The sequence below is a fragment of the Antennarius striatus genome, chromosome 12 (assembly GCF_040054535.1).
Source record: "Antennarius striatus isolate MH-2024 chromosome 12, ASM4005453v1, whole genome shotgun sequence".
Classification (NCBI taxonomy): domain Eukaryota; kingdom Metazoa; phylum Chordata; class Actinopteri; order Lophiiformes; family Antennariidae; genus Antennarius; species Antennarius striatus.
The window spans coordinates 8,982,024-8,998,056 of record NC_090787.1 but is presented as its reverse complement, the minus strand read 5'-3'; the positions used below and the strand labels follow the sequence as shown (position 1 = coordinate 8,998,056).

Here is a 16,033-nt window from a genome sequence, read left to right as displayed (position 1 = left end):
TGTGGAATGACTCAGTGTTTTAGTGGGACCTACTTTAGGATCAATATCACTGCTACATTAATGTTTCATTTGAAAGGTCTGCAGATGTTTAAGGCTGAGCTCATTTTAACTGCTTTATGTATTGTTCCAATGTAAGCAATTTACCTATATTCTACAAAAAAGTAAACTCATTATGGGACAAAAAAACAAACAAACAAACATACATTTGTAGATTTGTGTGTTTGGCTAATCAGTGTATTTTGTATGTAATGCAATGCAGAGTTTTGTAAAATTTCATGAAAAGAGAATCAAGTTTGAAGAAGTCCAATTTTTAATTCAAATGCATTTTTTGGGCTGGTAAACTGTAAAAAATAAAAATACAGTCTCAATTTTTTTGACTATTTGATATGAATGTTTCACACATTGATTATGGCAGTGGTTCTGAATAAAAGGAATATTTATTATTGATTGAAAAAAACCCTCATTTTGAATAAATCACATAAGTTTACTTTTATAAATGTTGACGTTAGAGACAAAAGCACATTTTCTTTTGTGTGCTGTATTAAGAACACGAACAGCGTAAAAGCTTTATTTTTGTGGTCAACCAAAATAAAAATAGACCAGAACGCTAAAAAATGCATCTCAAACCAAGCATTTCTAGAAAACACACTTTTGCTTCTAGGCCTCAAAGGTCACGAGTCATGAGAAAAAATATAAAATGCTCTATAAATAGTCACCTCGAACATGAGTAATGGACCCTGTGAGGCCTCTACTTAGGATCCCTCTGATAACCAGACTGACAAAGACACCACCAAAATTTACTCAGTGTAGGTTAATACAAGAAAACTGTATAATATACATTAATCTGGTGCATTCAATTATGTGAAAAAATATACAAACAATACACATTAACTTGCAAGATATTGAAGCTCCCAAAGCAAGAGACTTTAAACAAAGGTGGCATTGTGCAACACATGCTGAAGACATTTTCCTGGCATGGTAGATGGACAGTAAACAGCTGCACAATGGCTGCAAACACATGTGCTGTTCTCTCCCAAAACTGTGGTTACAGATGGCAGCTGGAATACAATAAATACACTGTAAATTGTATGATGTGTGCTCATGTACTTATTTGTTACTAAATTATTAAGTGTAATGTTTGCATTGTTATTATTAAACTACTTATGCAACAATGATTTTTATTCGTTACCGATAAGTGCAAAGATACTATATGAGCTCCCTATAACCAAGAAGCACTTTTGTAAAGTCAGACTGGGTAACAGGCCTGGGAAAAGTTCCACATTCATTTTATCTGATATAATAAATATCATATCATATGTGATACATCATTGCAAAGAGCAAGTGTCTCTGCTGTTCTCTTTACACCTCTGGCCTGTAAACAGCACTCACTATCTACTGTATTTACTAAAAGGTTCTAACACTCATTGCTCATTGCTCCTCCTACTTACTGTATGTGTCTCCTTCATCGAAAAATTGTTGTGGCAAACTTTTTGTTTCTGCAGTAACCACTTTGATAAGTAAGCAACCATCATGAATAGTTTCCCAACTTTATGAGCTCATACATTATTGTAACGCAGAAAACTACGCTCTGATGCAGGTACTGCCACCCTACAGATCACACAAACTGATTAGAGATAAGCAACCAAATTATTTTTATATATAAGGCAGGATGGAATTATTAATCATAATTACCGGGTCTGATTAGAAAATAAGAGAGAAATAAGAGAATATAAATAAAAGTATATGATTCATGAATCACACATGAAACGCGTGTACAACCGATACAAATCAGTACATAAATTATTATAAAAAGCCATTCTTACAGCTGTCATCAGCAAGCATAAGAACGAGAACCAGTAATGGTATTGATCACTATCATTACAAAGGCCCCAGGAGCACCAGGTAATACTTCTCATAAAGCTCAAATAAATTCACAAATGGTTCCAAACTTCATTCATTTACGCAAGAGTCACTGACCAGAGAGCTAATGGCACTTTTGACAAGCACCTCACATCTGATTTCAAGTATCGGGGTCAAGCACGTGGGGGCTCAAAATTAAATCTATGCTTGAATTATTGAAGTGGGTAGAAAATGACAGCCCACAGTATTCAAATAGGTTCGTGTGTTTTGTGATCGTGCTGGACAAACATTTAAAAAGATGAGGAATAGCTTAGTTCTAATTCTTTTGGAAAATTGTATATATATTTTTCATAGCTTTGATGACTTTGAAGTTGTCACAATACACAAAACACCCTGTATTTGGTCTTATTTAGTGAACATTTTCTTCAACCTGTGCTCCCCCAGTAACTCAATGTCAGTCTGAAAGCTTAAATGACCAATGTGTGCGCCTGCAGTTTAACTTTAATGATATCTGCTTCATACTATGTAAATGTTACAGAAGGCTAATCTTACCAGGCATGTGCACCATTCTGCAGTTACAGACTCGCAGGACCTCATTGGTCTCGCAGAGCAAGCGACAGGCACTGATGCTGTATTTGTCGTATCCAGGAAACTTCTCTTTGCTGGTGGAGCGGCAGTTCCCCCAGGGCTGGGGTAGGTAGGTCAGCTAAGTATACAGAGATTTATTAGAGCCCTGTCTGAACCATCTGGGGAAGGTGGTCGGTGGGAAGAACAGTGATCTGGTAACTGTGATGAAGAAGACCTACCCTCTGCTCCTGACATGAAACAAAGGTCTGGAAGCCCGGAGAGACGCCGAATCCCAGCTGGTGGATATAGGGAGGTTCGTCTTGACTGTGGATCTGAACTCGGATGCCGGCCTCCAGGGACGTTTCATCTTTAGGATGAAACAGGGCACAAGCACAAAGCATTGTTAAACGGGATATCACATGGACTCATGCTTTGAAAAATAAACTAGCGAGTAAGTATAATTCTGAACACAAATCAGATTTTTCAGGAATTTTGGCTTTACCAGACATGGAAACACAATCACAAAATGCAATATTTCCTGTACATGACCCAGAGTTATTGTTGCAGGTTGTTTTTATAAAGTACAGAGCCCAACAAAGGTATCACATACCATAGCGTGGAATGGGATTTCATTGGACCAATAGTTTTGAAGCTTACTTGTCTCTCTCCAGATGGGTAGATACTCATCCTGCTGGATATCCAACATGATCTCTAGCCCATTTCCCATGCCACCTTGTTTGGTTTTCCTGGATGTGGTCTTGTTACCATTAAAGGTGTAGCATTTCCCATATCTGGTGTAAACCTGGAGGAGAATAGATTCTTATCAAGGACATCATCATAAACATGACAGTCCACATACTGGCTGTGGAACTGTAGCAGTGCATCGAAGTGGCAAGCAGAGATATAGAGCAAAAAAAATAAATAAAAAATAACAGTGTCTGTTTTGGAAAGTAAGTGAATATTTCCCAGAAACCTCTGAATGCAGTCTGCTGGTTTGGACCCTCGTGGACTTTGATAAACTGTATTTGAATGAATTCCCAACACTCACCACACAAATCCAGTACATTGCAGCTCAATACTACTACCATCCTGCTGAAATATCAAATGGCATAAAAGATTCTTTTATCTTCCTTCAAAAGAAAACAAGAAACAATGAGAGCGAGTCTACTTTGAATGAACTGTCACGCCACCACCTATCAGAGGAGCTGTCTCTGTGGGGGACACATCACCTCTTTGTTTATGCTTCTCATATAAACTGGTGCACTGCAGAAAATATCCGTCATCTCATGTGAGTTGTAAGGGGAGAATCCGTGACTGACATGTAAACCGAAGAATACCACAGGCCCGCTGCCAGAATCAAAGACCAAAGATGGAAACTTGATAGCTCACACAGATTGGCTGACAAATGCTCTGACAAACAGATTTAAAACCTCAACATTATTTTTGGATTACGTTTTAAAATGTTAATTTTGTGGTGGAATAAATGGTAATAATACCAAAACAAAAGCAAAATATGTGATCCACCTAGTGATGAAAAAGAGTAAGGCTAGAATTTAAGTAATATACTGTTCTTTCAGATTAAATCAGTTAGAAATTGTCGACTGTTTTCTTTACACTTCACTTTCCTATTTGGGATTTCGCCAGAACTCTCTATTCACATCACTTTGGACTCACAGTTCAGGTCAAGATTGATAGGAATTGACTGAGAATCCTATTCTGATTGGTCAGCATGAATCCTATTTAAAAGGATATCTACTGCTATGGCTAAAATGGAAAGATTACTCTCCTACTTCCATTGACTGATTTGATGGTTCTTCAAACTCATTTACATCTAAGTCCCATTTCACAAGATTTTACGATCTGAACCCACCTTCTGTTTATGAGGTGACAGATGTAAACACAATACCATAATGACACCCTGAAAAGCTTAATTACAGGTGAAAATCCAATAAAAGACTAAACTATTGTTTTGTTTAGATTTGATTAACACATGCTTTTGAGAATAAAATAGTAATGACCAACTAGAAGCAGTGTTATATGAGATTCTACATGCCGATTCCTTGGATAACTACTTGTATAAGTGCATTTCATTCCTCTAAATGACAGCCATTTATAATTCAATATTACACATCTGTTCACAGTGAAGAAAAGAGTAATCAATTGGACTCACTTTGACCAAATATCAAATGAAAGGGGGCATTGATGGAGGCATTAAAGGCAAAGAAATCATACAGGAGTCCATCGGCAACTTGTCGGAGAAACAGCAAGAGAAACAAACATTGGCGCCGCATACTGTAGATACAGACATCATTATAGAGACATTGTGACAGTTCAAGCATTCTCCGGAACATTGATGTCTCTCTTCTTTCTTTGATATCAGTTTGATTCTCTTAATGAGTGCTATGATGTCTAAATAAAGGTACTGGTCGAACAAAATAAGCCCTCATTTACAGACCACAGGGTGTATTCACATTTGAGATGGCTGAACAGCAAATCAAAGACTGTGTTTGGGTTTGGTGTAGTTATTCCTGGAACAGTTGGCAATTTTGCAATATCCACAACAGTGATTAGACTGAGAAATGAGTGCTACCGACTAAAACCTCATGTTTGGAAAGACACCTATACTTCATGCAATAATAGACCATGAGGCTTTTGATCTATGTGTTTGTTTATGCGTGTTTGAACTAAATGTGAGAGTGTGTTTCAATTCGTACAAGTACAAAACCAATGTGAGAATTAGTCAAGGATCCAGGGGAAAGGCTGATTACAGTACATGTTGTAATTTAAATGGAGCATCATGTTAAAATATGTACTTTTGTAGCACTACTTGTCACTTTGTTAAATTACAGCACCTTTCAACCCAAGGAAAAATGATGGTGGTGCCCCATTGACGAGGCCTCATGTATTCATGTGTGACTTTTGACTGACGTGCTATTAGGTTGAAACGATTTAATCTCTTTTTTGCTGGTGCGGAGCAGTTGCACTTATCGTTGTTCCTCCCCACCGTTCATTGACACACTTCAGCATCAGCAGGCAGACCTTATCTGACAAAGCAAGCCACAGAGGCAAAAGAGGATTTCACTTTCATGAAGCTCAAAACACCCCACTTTCGTTTCCAGTTCCATTTTCAAACTTTGTGTTCTTGAGGATGCTGATGTGCTCAAATGATGTCCCTGGAGAGTATGGCAAAGTTTTTCCATCATCTCACCCAAGAAATGGTCGTTGGCAGAGCTTCCACCTGTTTATTTCTGTTCCTCTGAACCTTCAATGTCTTTTTGCATCTTCAGTTTGATTGATGGAGCATTTTTCTCTTGTTTCATGTTGCACCAAATTTAGCAGAGTTAACAGGGCTGACTTGGATAATTCCCAAGAGGGGACTTGGCACTGTTGTTGACAAGTAGAAAAAGAGCAGCAGCATGGTGGTTATAATCCAAATGAAAAGAGCTTTTGTACTGCTCTGAGGAGCTCAGTTGTTTGCAAGAGCTAAGTCTTACAGTACTGTACTTAATGTTGCACTGTTCAGTTTATTTTCATTTAGAGGTCTAAAGCAATTAGACAGATTTTAGCAATTTCATTGTGGCATTGGCCCAAATCATGTATGAGGGTTTCCCAATTGGTATTTTTGGCTGCATCTGGTCTAACCATGCTGTGACTCCTATTCCCCTTGCCAAATACAGGTGCTTCTTGAAGATTCAACTCATGACTATTCAGGATAGCACACAGAAAGTGACTTTAAATCTCTCTGTGAGTTTAACTCTAATTATCTTTGTAGATTTATGGACTATATTCACACTGCGGAAAAAAGTGGCCCACGTCATTGTTGTTGTTTTTTTCCTGCTTAATTCTCTTGATGTACTTTTTTAAAAAAAAAAGCATAAATCACAAAGAATGTGATCATTTTAACTCTGACTTGAGCCACATTCACTCCTTAATCAGACGAGTATCTGATGTGACAGAAGCAACAGCCAAATTAATTTTCATGTGGCCTTTCTCCAAATGCACATGTCAAATTTCTGACATAAACAATGGACAAAGTCAAAAGGGAGGATTGTGGCAATGACAAAAGGGAGACATCAGGCGGTAAATTTAATAGATAAATGAGAAAACACTTCAAACCAATCCTATTTTTGCTATTTTGTCCGCAGTTTAAAAAGACTGCCTACTGTCACCACTGAATCTTACCAGTTAGTTTAGCTCATGTGCTTTAGTTTGTGCCCTCAGATATCTTCTTTTTACGGTGTTCTTGTGTTCCCTGGAGTTGTGTTTAGTTACAGCTGTAAAATTGAACATTTGCTGATTTGTTGTTTCACACAAAACCCCTTGAGTAATAAATTTTGTTAAATTTTACTTTGAAATATTTATAGGAATCTGTTTAACACCAAATTAGAAGAGCATTGTCAGTAAGTATTTTTTAGCTGTCTGGGAAGGAAGAGCAAAGTACAAGCAGCAGTTTGATGTTATCTGTCAGAAGAGGATTTGCAGAGTGGTTCAATTAGTGCATCTCTGTAAGCTGCTCTCGCCTCCAACAGGTTAACAACTACCTTTCCCTTCTGTGCTGTGTTATGGAGAAAACACTAACAGGGTAAATTAAATGTGTGTCCACTGTTTCGTAGACATGCTTGTGAATAGTAGTCACAGACTAACACAGCCTGCTGCTTTTAGATGTAATTGATTCACGACAAGCACATCATCACTTGAAGTCACAACAGGTCCCCTTACAACAGGGGAGGCCCTGTTGTAAGGGGAAAGCAACCCCCACTGAACTGGACTGACATGCTGATTACAGCCTGGGGACATTTAAACAACAACGATTTTAACTGTAAAACAGTAAACTTTTGATGTGGCGGGGCCGTTCGTTTACACAACAATGACCTTTGGGGCCCTGAAAAGAAACTCTTTAAAACACTTGTTACAGCGTGTTATCATCTGGAAACACCATTATTATATTAGTCGTGTAAATTGGCAAAATGCAACTACTCTGAAAATAATAATGACACATCCCAACTTTGTGCATGATTATTAGTAAAAAAAAAAAAATCATACACAAATTCAATAACAAAAGCATCCAAAGTTTAAGTAGACATGTTAGCATGTTATTATTATTAATAACATACTAATAATAATAATAATAATAATAATAATAATAATAACAATAATAATAATAATAATAATAATAATAATACATTATTATTATTATTTTTGTACCATGCATATACCTAAATAAAAACTCACAAAACATATCTAGAGGAGAACAGAGTTTCACAATGAGAAGTGAGGGTTTTACCTGGGCCTGTAGGAAAAATATAATGAAGCTGCTGGGTACATTCAGCCGTGTGCACTGCAAATGATGCCCACTTAATGGAATACACACAGAGTACAATGACAGTGGGAAGAATGAGGGGTTGCATTTCACCCCATGGCAGTTACCCTTGTTAATCAGAGATGACTGCTGCTACTTCACTCTATACATCAAAAGTATAGTACGGCTGTACAAACAGGGAGAAACACTGTTTCTTTTGGAGCACTTTCTCTCACTTTGTACATGTTGGGGGGTTTTGTGTTTTCAAATTGATGGCTCAGCATTCATCCTGTAAATCTGTGATTTAACAAAGTTGAGATAGCTTGAAAGTACAAATATATTTGTACATACAAAATCTTATCAATTATGATACAGCAGTCTTCAAACCTATTTAAAAGTCTTCAGTATGTACATGTTATGTTTTTTTTAAATTCCAAAGCCCCTCTCCATACTCAATGCATTAGCTTATTACCATGTAATTCCAAGCCCTAGTGTGATAAATCCTTGAACACCCTCTATATGACTGCAATCTGACGATCACATGGCACTTTTTCTTTTAAATAACCAGCAGAATCACTTCAATTTTTCTCTAGAGGACCTCCGTTTCCCAAAAGGCTGTGTGGCGTTGGTGAAAGCTCTGCGTATAAGGCAGGAGGATTTGAATTCATTTACGAGAGGTGGAAGAATATCCCAGAGCAGTGATTGGCAGATGAAAACTATTAAGGCTGGCTCATGCAGGGTAAAGGTTGGGAGAGAACGATCCTTGATTTAATGTGTTCATTACAACCTCCGAGCAGAAGCCAGAGAATCACAGTGGGACATGGACTGAATATTTACATGATACAAGCAAATGCATTCTGAGGACCAGCTGTGTTTGTATCATGCCTGTCAAACACCGACTGTAAGAACCTCTCAGATTGATCTATTGGTTGATCGAACCATTCATTGTAAAACAAAAAAAGTTCCAATATTTCTGGAATTCTTTCTGTTGTTTCAAGATTTCCTTTTTAAACTTATTTCCATGGGTATGTATGCTGTCTTCCTCTAAGCAAGAGGAAAGACACGGGGAAGAAAATGTCAAACTGTAATCTGTACACAAGCTATTTTCAGAAGGGATGTGAATGACACAAAAAGTTTATTTTAAAGGCAACTCTAAAGTCTAAACATTTGACTACATCCTAATCAGGAATCAAAAAAGTGTTTATGCAGTGACTCATCACTTCAGTCAAAACACTGAGGTGGCAGGAGATTGATAAAAAATAAATGTCATGATTTATTCAAAGGTGTCCGCCTAAACAGTGGAAATGAAAGGATGTTATAAACTCCACATTTACAGATTAATCATAGTCATTATATGCTGGGAAAAAAGGCAGAATTCGCTCCTCGCCTTGTGTCTTGAACTCAGTCACACTAACTGGAGAAAAGCAAGAAGAATAGCTTGGCAAGGCAATATTAATACACTCAGGAAATGGCAATTTTTTGTTGTTACAAGTTTTTATGGATACAGATCGGTTTTATTGAGAACAAAGGAGTTGAGGTGAACAAAAGCAAACACATTAGCAGTAATCACTTGGATTCCCTCACTGGATTTCTACCTTACATGTTGTCACAAAAATAAACATAAAATTATCATGGAAGTCACAAAAAGAAAACCTGCTCACTCTCATTTGGGGTTGGTCAAAACATTAACAACACCTTTCATTACAGTACAAAACTATGTGAGCCATGTTTGAACACAGACTAGAATTAAATGGAGTGATAAAAAATAATTGGCAAGGTTCATTAAAAAGCACTATTTAATTTATGTAATGAACCACACTCAACCGCACAACTTGATCTTTCACTGTGTGCCTCTGGAACCAATCACTGGACTGAACATCCCTCTTCAAAACCTTCAAAAACCACAAGGCATGGCAAAAAGGCTGCAAAAATTCTTACAAATCTCAATCTCAAGATTAGGAGAAATGCTTGTAATGTGGTAACTCAGCACACGTCTGCAAAACTGTCAAGAGACAATAAGAACTCTCGGCCAAATCCGCTGTCTTCTCATGCACACAGTTAAGCTGCATAATTCATGCCTAATCCTCAATCAAATGTCAGACAGATTGCCTTTCATCGTGGGTCAGTGCTTTGAGATCTTTATATACATAAATAGAGGGGTAAATACCAATCTAGCAAAGATCATAACTTCCCTGTCTGATATACTCAGAGCATAACAACTTTGAACAGAGAAAGAAGCTCATCCGTGAAGCCTAAACAGCACAGACTGGAATGCGAAGCAAACTGGTTTTACACCATTAACCTCCATCTCAATGTCGGCCTCTAAACATGGAACCAGGGACACATGGTTCTTTAATTCAGTACATTACAGTTATTGTACATCAGTTCCAGCCTTCATTAGATAAGTGAGTGCTGACTTATAGATAACAATTTAATGAAGACATTCCTGAGAAATAAATAGGGCGTATCCCAATGACAGAATAATGTTTAATAAGTGCTATTATTTCCAAATATGATACATGCACACAGGTTATAATGAGTCTTCCTTTCTGATAAATAAGAAAAAAGCATCCCTAATATTCATAATTATAAAAAAAATAAGAAGATAGACATAAGCTAGAAAGTGGTGAACTCATTCTAGCATTTTAAGCAATATGTCTACATTTTGCTCATCCAATGCCATTTCTTATTATGATGAACTATCACATGAATCTCCATGGTTTGTTCAATTCTTTATTGGAGGAGTTCTGACTCATCCTTTCGCCCCTTTTACAGCCTTCTCTCTGGTTTCTTCTAACAAAGCATCACAAATAAGTGGAGCACCGGAGTCAGAGCAGTGCACTCAGCAAACCTCTCTTCAAATGTTAGTATTCCCATTTTTTTCCCCCATCCTCACCCCCCTCTTCCATTCTCACCCCTACCCCATTGCTGTTATTTTCCACATATCCCAGCATACTCAGCTAATGGAGCTTTGAGAAATGCTTTTGAAAAAGAGGTCTGAAAATGGACTGGCTCTCCAGCCCGCTATGGCAACTCACAAATAGAGCAGTCCGCTACATTCAGTGCTCTCAGAGATATAAAAGCTTCCTTTGAGCATAGCATGTGCTAAAATTAGGGCCATGGGCTCATGAAACTGCTGTTTCAAAAATGTGATGAGAAATACTGTCATAAAGGGGGTAATTCATTTGGATGACCACAGTGAGACAGGTCCCTGATCAGCCTTTATGGGTAATTGTGATGAATTATTTCTCGCAGCAAGACTTTGTGCTTTCATCCAACCAAACTGGGAAGTAACTCCTGACCTTTAAAGCTGAAAGGAGCAGAACATATTAATTGCTCTCCATATGGAACAACAGTTGTCATTAACCATTTATATCTGCTGAAATGAATCGATCTGGGTGGTGATTTGTGTGTCAAAGTATCCAACCCTACAGGAAATTTACCAGCTCTGACAACATAAAAATGTATAATCCTCGGTATGTTGAGGGGCCCTGTCACACTCTGGATCATCTGAGTCATTCAGGATCCTCTCCGTCAAACCTGAACGGTGCTTCTGGGAAAGTGATGCTTTTTTTGTCCTATGGTGGTTCAGGAGCAATTTCAGGCTATTTATTCCACTTCTGAGCTTGAGGTCATGTCTCACTAGTGAGAGGTAAAGTATAGTCATGCTGAATGCATGAGTTAAGGGGGCTCACAAGATAGCAAAGAAACATATTGCCACGATACATGAGCCAAGTATGCTTCATTTTTCTATTTCACCTCATTTTGCCCGCAGCTCTAATCAGGAATTCTGTGCAGTGGACACACATACCACAAAAGAGAAGTTTGCTCTGGGTGCCGTACTGGCAAACAATCCCACCATACGCATTTGTCTAACTGTCCACTTTGTCTTTCTGTAGTCATTTAGATATTTCAGGTTTAATTAAAGTCTCTCTATCATTAGCACAGGATTTCATTTCCTAAGCTCTCAATCTTGCACCGCTCTCTGTTTCCTGTCAGACTCTGGCGGGCACCCACTCCAAATCACAAGCACTCCCACGCAACTGCCACGGAAGAAATGGCGTCACAGTTCTGTGGCCACACTTTTATTTAGTATTCATCATCACCAAGGTACCTGCCTGGTTGTTTTCCTTAAAGCTCTGGGGAAATGATATCTGCTGGATTGGAAGCCCTTGATGGGGTTGATGAAACTACCTTAAATGAGAAACAGCATCTTCTATCTCTTGACATTAATCATCTATATAATATATGGTGTCCCTTCAGGGATATGAGAGCGATAGAGATGCAAATAAATATCAGCTGCTGACACATGCCATTTAGTGACGAGTTATTCATGACTGGATTTATCAATGTATTCAAATACTTTAGATTGAGAGGATTTTATGAAAAAGTGACTGGTGAACGAGATAATAAATAAATGTTTTTTTTTTTCCTTTCCTGTGTTATGTGACATATGTGCTGAGTCTCTTAATGACATGCAACACTTGATTTATTCACAAGATGGTGCAATAAGTGCATTTACTGACCCGCTTGCTGACCTTCCTCCCCTCTGGTGAGTGCAATACCGAGTAACATTGATGAGGAAGGTGATTGGGGGTTTTGCTCTATGTAAATCATCCAAATAAACAGGTATGATTATTGGTTTTGCTCACTTGAAATAGCTCACTCTGAGTGAGAAGCAGATCTTACAGTCCATTACACTAAACTCGATCCAAAACCAGGGCCAAAGGAAGTCTGTTAGACACAGAGGTTTAAATTACACACTTAAACACACCCATTTAAATGTGGCTTCTAATCACACTGCTTAAATTGTGCGAGTTAAAGAAGGAAATAATGTAGAAATGGAAGAAAGAACTAGCTCATTGTGAAGGAACAGCAAGCCTCAGATCTTTCATAATGTCCTTGACCGAGTCATCTGAGTCACAGTAAGAACATTTAGACAAAGTGACCACACATCCACAGGAGACTGGTGGACTTAAAGATTAATTTCTCTGATTCCATTCCAGGTGCTGACATTCATGGGATTAAAAACTCTGTGCTGCTATTTCTATTCTAGGAGAAAATCCTCCACAACCTCTTGCACACACACACCCACACCCACACCCACACCCACACACACACACACACACACACACACACACACACACACACACACACACACACACATCATTAGAATTTTGTAGTACAAATGACTGATCAGCGCCAGATAGTCTTTCTAAAATTTAGCTTATAGTGTATCATCTTTTCACTAGTTTGAGTTCAGATGTCTGTCTGTGTCCCCGTGGCTCATCTTCCATAATGTTTGCAATTCCTACTGTTCATCAGCAGAGGCCAATAAAGATTGAATTTGACTTGAAGCTCCTACAGTTCCAGGTTATTGAGTTTGAGAGCAGAGGACCACAGTAATCCCTGTTTGCACTTCAAAGACGAGCCAGATATCTGGCCTGCTATTAGCTGAGTGGCTGGGTGCCACCTGCCCAGATGTTTGGCATGCGGACCCCTTTTCTGCCAAATGAGGATCATGTGATTGAAGGAAGCACTCCAGGAAGCATCTGAAGCTCTCACACTTCAAGGACATACAAGCTTAAAAAAAAGTGACACATTTTCTACAATAATCCATAAATTCTTTAATATTTGCAATTCATGTCTGACGTTCAATGTCCATTTAGAGGTTTTATTAAGCATTTTTTTCAAATGGAAGTTTTTATTACATTCAATCCAGGAACCTTTAGAAGTTAATGACTCAGCTAGCTTTTTAATTTACTGTGAACATAACAAACACACTGATATTCTGCATCACAGGCAACACAGCTCTATGTGAATTAGAGAGAGCTGACACTGGGCTCTGTACATCCCACAGCACTGGCAACACTATTTCTACTGCCTGGGCTATGTGTGTCATTTAAAGAACCTGCTTGTGATTGTGCCTCAAAATATGGGAAGACATTGTGTGGTTACAGCCCCTGCCGTCAAGGTGTGTTTGATCTGCTTGGACTTTTAACTGAAAAATGTTCTTGTTATTTACAACTAAAAGCCTTGGAGCCTGATAATCATTACCATCAGGTTCCCTATTACTGAAGCACATCACTCCCTGCCATGACAAAAATTTATAATATAATCTGTACCAATACAATGCAATCCAAACTACAAATGCTGCTATGATTTTCAAGCTAAAATTTCACTCTCCACAAAAATATCTATTGTTTGGTCTGCTGGCGGACTACTTTGATGCAGACTACATCACTAATGTTGTTCAGGAGGTGCATTGCTTTAACAAACATGAACCCCTGACATTCAAGTAGGAGGCAACAGCTAACATATTTTCAGCCACCACGTGATCAGATATCAGCACAAGTCAAAATTGACTCCCTCTTTATGCGACACCTTGTGTCAAACCCTTTCTAAAGAGGTTTGACTCTTAATCATTTACCACCTCACATGATGATATAAAATTTCTTCAGTTGCTCAGCATGACCTGCTTCTTCTGCACATCTATTCAGGCTCTCACACTAAAAATATAATCCTTAATTTCCACATTTAACAGTTTATAGTTTATTTAATCCACACCACTGACTGCAGGTAGTTGTTATTAATTATAAAAGAAAATGTGGTATTATTTTATTAACGCATTATTAAATTGATTTGGTTAGCCCGTCATTTTTTAAGCATGTTCTTAATCAAGAAAAATCTAGCAAAAGAAAAACCACCTAGAGGTATTTCAACAGTAAATCAGATACTTTGAAGTTAATAATAATGCATTTAAAAATGAAATCTTTTAAGGCTGAGAAACATCAGTTTCCCTACAAAATATAATTTACTCAGTCAAAGAAAAGAAAAACCAGACCACTTTCGGATTGTATGAAAACTCAGACTCAACAGTTATAGATTTTTCACATGCACATTTCTCTCAGAATAAATAATCCCATCCGTCATCTTTAATGCAGAAGGAGGTATTTAGGCTGTAGTTCTGTCTACAAGATAAGGCATCTGTACATTTATTTCTCCCCTGTGGATCACAGGTGAATAGCTTCAACATTTATGATATGAAAATATCAGGTGAGATGAATTTTTAACACACAGATGAATCTGTGTCAAATCAATTTCAATAGGCGTAGCCTTGACTTTGACCTTGTCCTTAGCTGCTGGGATTGTGGCTGAGTTCCATTAAAATGTCTCAGAGCAATTTTGTCGCATTTAACAGACACAAAGCCACCCCAGATATTTGGCAGGGTAGAATAATATAATGCATCGGCTTTACATATCAATCACAAGCACAAATCAGTACGTTGCAAATAATTATCATGCAGCAATTGAAAAATCAAGATTTTAGGCTTACGTGTAAAGAATTATTTTTTTTCGTTTACATTAGATCCTGGGGTATGCATGACTATTTCTCTTGCCACAAGGTCATATGAGCCCTTCTGACACACACACACGCACACGCGCACACGCACACGCACACACGCACACACGCACACACACACACACACACACACACACAAACACACACACACAAACAACTCCATCACCTGAAGGTGGGAAGCAGCTGCAGTGTGTTTCTCATTGTGGCGTTGCCTCTGGAGAATGTGTTGTATCAGTCAGATTCCAATCAGACACTAAAATGCATGACTTATTATAACAAACAACACAGCTGTAAACCAAGAAGATGGAGTGTGACTTCTGCAACTCTTTTGCAGACCTGTAATCCACTTTGACAGATGTCAGGAATGGAAAATGTTTTTTTCAGCCCTGCTGTGACAACAGGCTGCACAATATACCTCTGAAGACATCAAAAACCTTAACACACTGCAGCCAGTGATTTCCATGCTGTGCATGGCTTTGCTATTATAGAGCCATGAAACAACTGAGATGACTAAGTAATGACTGTAAAGCTCCATGCACCAGACACTGATACTGTGACACAAAATGGAAGTTATGATATCTAGTATGAACTCTGTTAACATTACAGTAATGTAATGATGAACGGTCATGTTAAGAGGCTTTCTGGAAAGAAATTAAAACATTAAAACTGCAAGTATTGCAAGGAAATGAAAAGGCCTTGACACCACTGCTTAGTCTGATAAAATTACGCTCTTTGCATCTCTGCTCTACCAAACAGCGTCAAACATAATGTCTTTAACTGATCGGCGCAGCAGTCGATACATCAGCGTGTGCATTGGGATGAAGAAATCAATGTCGGTACATTTCTATACCTCCTCCATCTCTGCCAGCAAACCCTCATAGAGGCATGGAAAACCATCAACTGAACCTACCCAAAGGGAATAACACACACCCGATATTGATATT

General features: G+C 38.2%; 1 protein-coding gene across 1 annotated transcript in view; it reads right to left on the bottom strand.

Annotated features, from left to right (window-relative positions):
- The window catches only part of asic4a (acid-sensing (proton-gated) ion channel family member 4a), a 77,980-nt gene that overhangs the window by 10,618 nt on the left and 51,329 nt on the right, over positions 1-16,033 (bottom strand). Inside the window, exons 2-4 of the mRNA XM_068330234.1 lie at positions 3,085-3,229; positions 2,667-2,794; positions 2,413-2,566 (exon numbers count right to left, since the gene is read on the bottom strand). Coding sequence (XP_068186335.1) covers positions 2,413-2,566; positions 2,667-2,794; positions 3,085-3,229 — 427 coding nt within the window. The remainder of the gene's footprint in view (positions 1-2,412; positions 2,567-2,666; positions 2,795-3,084; positions 3,230-16,033) is intronic.